This window comes from Mustela lutreola, chromosome 6 (assembly GCF_030435805.1).
Source record: "Mustela lutreola isolate mMusLut2 chromosome 6, mMusLut2.pri, whole genome shotgun sequence".
Taxonomy (NCBI): domain Eukaryota; kingdom Metazoa; phylum Chordata; class Mammalia; order Carnivora; family Mustelidae; genus Mustela; species Mustela lutreola.
Genome location: NC_081295.1, coordinates 108,467,105 through 108,474,712, shown reverse-complemented (window position 1 = coordinate 108,474,712; position 7,608 = coordinate 108,467,105). Strand labels below are relative to the sequence as shown.

The 7,608-nt window shown below is 34.1% G+C and overlaps 1 protein-coding gene across 1 annotated transcript in view; it reads left to right on the top strand.

Moving 5' to 3' along the window:
- Window positions 1-645: 645 nt before the first annotated feature.
- Window positions 646-7,608, top strand: part of EYS (eyes shut homolog) — a 1,683,276-nt gene continuing 1,676,313 nt past the window's right edge. Inside the window, 2 exon segments of the mRNA XM_059179314.1 lie at window positions 646-1,396; window positions 5,996-6,109. Of these exon segments, the coding sequence (XP_059035297.1) occupies window positions 646-1,396; window positions 5,996-6,109 (865 nt within the window).

The window sequence follows — 7,608 nt, the reverse complement described above, 5'->3', positions numbered from 1 at the left end:
CTAGCTGAAGCAGTCTCAGCTTGCTACTTCTCCGCCATCTTGACTCCTCGCCTGGATGATGTTTTTAAAATGTTTTTGTAAGTCAAATCAAGAGGAATACTGATGTCTGGAGAAAATCAAAACCATCCATTAAAGTAGGGTCTTGATTATTGCTACATTTCAGTTTTGTTGAAGCTTGGTGTAAAGAAAACATACAAAAGGCTACAGTAAATTGCTGATTTCATTATGTAACAAAACCAAAGCATTTCAGAAGCACATAATTCTATATTCCAGGATGAGATGCAGCATATCTTCACTTTTTTTTTTTTTTTCTGGCTTTGTTTCACAAAGAAAGTGCCTCGATGGTGGCAGCACAGTCCTTCCAAAAACCATCTTAAAGTTGTCTGTATAATTAAGTAACTTAGGAAAAACTTCACTAACAATGTATGTTTTTATGTTTAAAGGGATATTTAAACCAGTTGAACTCTACTGTTGATCGAAATCCACTGTCACAAATCCATTTGCATTTTGGGATTTGAAGAAAAACCAGCTCCCAGGATCCTTGAACAAAATCTCTGCTTGGAAATTTTCAGCAACACTCAAATCCATTTTGCACCAGTTCTTTATGACACTTTCATGACAGACTACAAAATATAATTGCCCCAAATGATTAACAAATCAATTATGCTTCTGAGCCTAGTGGTTCTTCATAGCACATTTATAAATGGAAAAACAACATGTAAATGGCAATTTGTGGAAGAATGGCATATACAGCCATTATCATATGTGGTGAATTGGACACTAACAGAAAACATCTGCATGGACTTCTATAGAGATTGCTGGTTTGGGATTGTAAATACCAAAATGAATACTTCAGGCAATCAAGTTGTTCCCCAGATTTGCCCTTTGCAAATTCAATTGGGGGACATCCTTGTAATTTCTTCTGAACTATCTCTTCAGTCTCCAGAAATAAATTTGATGAATGTTTCTGAAGCATCATTCATTGACTGTCTGCAAAACACCACAACTGAAGATCAGTTACTTTTTCGTTGCAAACTAAAAGGAATGCATACTGTTAATTCTCAGTGGCTGAGTGTTGGGACACATTATTTTATCACAGTAATAGCAAGTGGTCCATCGCTTTGTCACCAGAGGCTACGACTAAATGTGACAGTGAAAGAACAGTTCTGCCAGGATTCTCTGAGTTCAGAATTTTGCTCTGGGCATGGCAAATGTCTTACTGAAGTTTGGAGCAAGACATACAGCTGCCATTGCCAGCCTCCATTTTCTGGAAAATATTGCCAAGAACTTGATGCATGTTCTTATAAGCCATGTGAAAATAATGGCATTTGCATTAATAAAAGAGGAAAATGGAATACACAAGTATATGAATGTATCTGTCACCAGCCATTTATAGGTAAGATTATTTAAAAAGATGTTATTATTTAAATAACACAATTCGGGATGTCTGGGTGGCTCATTTGGTTCAGTGTGTTCCTTTGGCTAGGTCATGATCCCAGGACACTGGGATTGAGTCCCACATCTGTCTCCTTGCTCAGCAGTGAGGCTGCTTCTCCCTCTGCTTATGTTCTCCCTGCTTGTGCTCTCTCTCTCTCTCTCTGAAAAATAAATAAATAAGGTCTTAACAAAAAATAACATAATCCAATTAAAATAGGAAAATAAACTGAGTTCATAAACTGTTACTTCCAAAAAACAAACTACATTTCCAAAACTTTTGTAGATCTTTTAGAATGAGCTAAATTTGGAATCTGGACCTAACAAAATTCCTATCAGGCATTCTCTAAAATAATTTTTTATTATTTAAATAAGAAGGTTTTTTAAAAAACATGTTTTACCCTGAAATACCTATTTTCACATCTTTCTCAAAATTCACTCTTGCTGTTTCATATATTTAATATAAAATTGTCATAATAGTATTAGTCATAGAATAAAATTTCCAAGCTTATGGTATTTAGTTTAAATAGTTCTGGGTGATAATATAGAAATTAAGTGTGTATCTGAGTGGAGGAAGATAAAGAGGTATGTGATTGTGGGGAAGGCATAAAGTTGCTTGAGACCCAAGAGTAATGTTCTTTTGCATGAGGTGTGGGGGGAGGGCCAGAGGGAGAGCCAGAGAATCTTAAGCAGGTTCCACACCTAGTGCAGAGCCCAATGCAGGGCTCAGTCTCATGATACTGAGGTCGTGACCTGACCTGAGCTGAAATCAAGAGTAGGTTGCTTAACTGACTGAGCCACCAGGTGACCAAGAGCAGTGTTCTTAATGGAAGTTGATGTGGCCCTATGAAGTGATTAATAGATAATAGTGTAAAGGAAGGAAAGAGCGTGATATAATTAATAAACCTGGTTGTAATAAACTTAAAAAAGAGGCTATGGTGAGGAAAGGTTGTAAAAAGACATTTGGTGAGTAGATGAAGCTGTTAATTTATTTATTTATTTATTTTTTTTTTTTTTTTTTTTTTTTTTTTTTTAGATTTTTTTTATTTATTTGACAGAGAGAGATCACAAGTAGGCAGAGAGGCAGGCAGAGAGAGAGGAGGAAGCAGGCACCCTGCTGAGCAGAGAGCCCGATGTGGGACTCGATCCCAGGACCCTGAGATCACGACCTGAGCCGAAGGCAGCGGCTTAACCCACTGAGCCACCCAGGCGCCCCTGAAGCTGTTAATTTAAAAAAACAATGTAAACTATACTATCTGAGACTGAGTGAAGATTTAAGGGAAAATCAACTATCACTACTTGAAAATTTACTAGGGAATTGGGTCATCAGAGGTCAATGAGGAGAAATGTTGAGAAGTGTAGGGAAAATTTTAATCTATAGGAACTTATGAAAGGGAGACCTGACATAGAGAGTTACAAAGATAATGGGTAAGAAAAGGATGATCTAACAAAAGGAATTGCTTGATGCAGTTTGTAATGGTAGTATAGGAAAACAACAAATTGGTACTACCTTTTGGTCAAGAGAGAGGAAAGAGGGTGAGCAGTAGATATGATAAAACAGATGAGGCTCAGAGAAACAACTGTAAATTTTTTCAGGCAGACTTTAGGCGACTTCAATAAGGTTTTTCTTCAGTGTGCCCTGGGGAAACTATACTGGACCTAAGACTGTATAATAAAATATCTCAATAAGGCCTTGTGGACTCTAAAATTCCTTTCAGAGTAATTTTAGACTCTTTGATAGGGAAGTACTAAGACCATTTCAGAAGTTAATTCCATCAGTATTCACTGAACATCCTCTGCCTATAATTGAGATCAAATTCTCATTTTATTCTCCCTGGCATTGGTGCACAAAAATATAAGTAACCACAACTCTTCCTGGAGTTTATCAGATAAATAAAATTAAGACAGGTCAAGGGGTCTCTGGGATGCTGTCGGTTAAGTGTCTGCTTTCTGCTCAGATCATGATCCCAGGATCCTGGTATCTAGCCCCATGGCAGGCTCCCTGGTTGGCGGGGAGTCTGCTTCTCCCGCTGCCCCTCCCCCTGCTCATGCTTTCTCTCTCACACACACACACACTCTTGCTCAAATAAATAAATGAATAAAATCTTTAAAAAATAAATTTAAAACAGGTCATCAAAAAAGTGAAAACTTCCAAATTGCTGATTCAGGGTGAATGAAAAAGTAATTTAATTGAGAGACCTTAAAGCATACATTTTAGTTTGTCTGAAGTATTTTAAACAATATTTGACCAGAAAATTTCTACCATATGTCAGAATATTAATTGGCATATATGTAATCATATGTCATAGAATGCTATTTCAACAATTTTATCTTAGTTGCATATAGGTGTTTATTTCTACCCAATGTTTATTTGTTTATTTATTAGAAACACAATCTTAGATCACTTAAATCATTAATGTTAAATACCATAATACTGAGCATACAACATAATGCCACTTTATTAGAATTGCTTCAATTTTAAATCTAAGATGATGCAGAAATATGCAGAATTACCAAATAAACTGAGAATATTAACTGTATTGGTTTGTTAGTGATGCTATAACAAAGTACCATAGTTTGAGTGGCTTCAAGATCAAAAATTTATTTTCTCACATTCTAGAGGCTAAATGTTAGAGATCAAAGTATCATGTAAGCAGGATTGGTTTCTTCTGAGACCTCACTCCTTGGTCTGTAGATACCCATGTTCTCCCTGTGTTTTCCCTCTGTACGTGTCTGTATGTCCAAAATTTTTCTTCTTATGAGGACATCAGTCACATTAGACTAGGACCCATCTTATTGACCTCATTTAATCTGTATTACCTCTCTAAAAAAGATCCTGTTTCCAAATACAGTCATATTATGAGCTCCTGGAAGTTAGGATATGAATTTCAAATATTAATTTTCAAATATGAATTTCAAATATGAATTTTGAGGGCTCACAATTTAGCCCATTACACTAAGATTGAAATAGGATATGACCTATTGAACATTCTGTTATAAAATTTAACTTTTGTACATGGAAATATTTGGCATGTAATTATATTTACTTAAATTTTTATTGTGTTGGGGTTGTTTGGAGATAAATAAGAAGCGTTCTGTAGTATTGGGGCAGGGCTGTCAGTCTATAAAAGAATTTGAAAGGTTTCAATGATAATGGCAAAAATTGTTTATGAGTCAAATTAAGAATTCAACTAAAGGGGTGCCTGGGTGGCTCAGTGGGTTAAAGCCTCTGCCTTCGGCTCAGGTCATGGTCTCAGGGTCCTGGGATGGAGCCCCACATCGGGCTCTCTGCACAGCGGAGAATCTGCTTCCTCCTCTCTCTGCCTGCCTCTCTACTTGTAGTCTCTGTCAAATAAATAAATAAAATCTTTAAAATAAAATAAAATAAAATAAATAAAAGGGTGGCTGGCCTATTGCTGAATGATGGGCAGCTGTTTTATAGTAACATGTCCATTTGCCATGCCCTAGAATTTTCTAGGCACATTCCTCTACAAAGGATATTATGAGCTGATTAACTGCACAAAAAGTATGCTATGAAAGGTTATGGTATGTGGTATTGTAGGACCACAATAGTTTGTAATAGTGAGATTTGGAAACTTGACACAATAGATAGGGCAAGAAAATGTACAGTTTAGAAGTTGGTGCATAACTTCTGAGAATCCAGAATTTTTCTCCTTCTCCCCCCCATAATTTCAGATTTTATTTTATTATTTTATTTTATTTTACTGTGGAAAGAACACTTAATATGACATCTACCTTCTTATTAAAATTTTAAGTATATGACATAAAATTGTTGACAGTAAACACAATACTGTATGGCAGATCTCTAGAGTTTATTCAGCTTGCTTGACTAAACCTTTATGTCCTAGTTTCTCTTCAGATGTCAAGTTTTCACATTTTCCTCTTTTGAATTATCACTTTGGCCAGGTGATAGGACTAAGACACAATGTACTTTTGAATATGTCACTTTGTAAATTATTACTGCAGGGCTACCACTGTGTGTTGAAGAACTGATATATACGTATATTAATATTATCCACTGTCAAAACATGATTAACAAATTCAAATTATCATGAAAATCAACTAAAGCTCAAATATCAACAATCAGAAAAATATTAGAATACTATAGTGTGGGTCAGAAGATGGAAAAACTTATTGAGGATGTCAAGCTTATTGAAATTAATTTTTGTTTCAATTTAAATACATCATCATTGAGATTTTTTTCCCTTAAGTTTTTACTATTTATTTATTTATTTGGAGTGCTGGAGCAGAAAGAATGGCAGAGGGATAGGAGGGAATTTCAAGCAGATTCTGTGTTGATCACAAGCCTAATGCAAAGCTCAATTCCATGACCCTGAGATCATGACCTGAGCCAAAATCAAGAGTGGGTCACTTAACTGACTGAGCAACCAGATGCTCCTTATTTCTTAGAGTTATATTTTAACAAAATTTTGACCATCATTATTAAAGAATTTAGTAAAAATTAATGACCATAGTTAAGTATATGCAATGTAATTGTTTTTAATCTAATTGAAAAATTAATTTTCTTTCATTTAAATAGGCATAAATTGTTCAGAAATTATTGATCAAGATCAACCACATATCTGTTTCCATGGGAATTGCAGCAATATTACTATAAATAATTTCATCTGTGAATGTGATGAACCATTTTCAGGTAAAAAAATATACATATGTATGTATATGTTTCTATATATACGCATACAAATCATATTAATTTTTGTCTTACTTCAAATTAAATTTGAAATGTTTCATTAATACTAAAAAATGTAATTTTAGAGTTCTATACTTTGAATATGTTTTAGGGATATGTTTATTCAGTTTGGTTAGCAATTAAATGATCCTGCTAAATATTCCATAATATAAGATGAGTTTTGGACACCAGTTGACAAGTTTTTCACCATGATAAAATATATTTTGTTCTTAAGTTCTAAAATATTTTTAGCTATGGTGCACATAATTTACATAATTTTGCACATTTTGCACATACTTTGCATAATTATATCTAACTTATTTCCTTATGTAACATGTCATTACAGACAAATCCCCTTTTCTGAAGAGGAAAAATTTTTTATTTCTTCTCAAATGAACTTAAAAATGGGGAATGAAATCACTACTTAAGGCAATACTTTCTTAACTATTGATTTAATGTTTAAATAATGAAAATACGTTTAAACCCAGAGTAGTCTATAAGAATACCTTCTGCATCTGCACTTAATTATTCTTTGACAGGCAGTCTTCTAAGATAATTACTAACGTTTAAAATAGATGCTGATGGTCCTTCAACTAATGTGTATCTTCTGGTTTTCGTGTAGTCAATAATATCAGTAATATTCTGTGGTGGATCAATAACAGTGACATAGTATAGGGGCAAACTGCATATTCGTTATCAGCTTTCTGGGTAAACACAAATTTGAAACTTTTAAATTAAAAAAACTTAAATTGTCTTTTATCTTTTTGTACTTTAATTATTTATTACAAAATAAGAAATGAACATCAGCTCAAAACAAAATGTGTAAATAATAGTATATTTATGCCAGGGACTTGTAAACTTCTTTTCTGTGAAGGATCAGATAGTAAATATTTTAGGATTTTCTGAGCCATGTGTTTCCCATTTCAATAACTCAATTCTGCTATTGTAGTGTGAAAGGAACCATAGAAAATATGTAAATGAGTGAATTTGGTTTGTTTCAATTAAACTTTATTTAGAAAAATAGGTAGAAGGTCGTATTTGGCTTACAGTTATAGTTTATCAACCCCCAATTTATACCATACCTGTAACCAATGGTATGACCAAACTTCTATACCAAGAACTTATAGATGACTCTCTATACACCTATCACATAACTGCTTGGCCTGTTTGTTTCATATAAAAACACAGACATTAACTCATAATTTCCTGTGGTTCCCACTGACCCAGCTTACTTGCAATTAGGAATTTTGTGCTCATAGGCCAGCATTATCATATCCTTTTCCTCCTATCTACTTAAATAAGGAATCTTATTTGTGGCTTCTTGGGTCTTCAAAATCCTGCAAGCTGTCCTTAAGTGAGAGATCTAATATTCTTTGCATCTGGAAAGGACTGGGAAAAGAGAAGTAGGTTATCATTGGTTAACATGCTAATTTATCCTCATGTTCCAAAATGTATAGCCTATG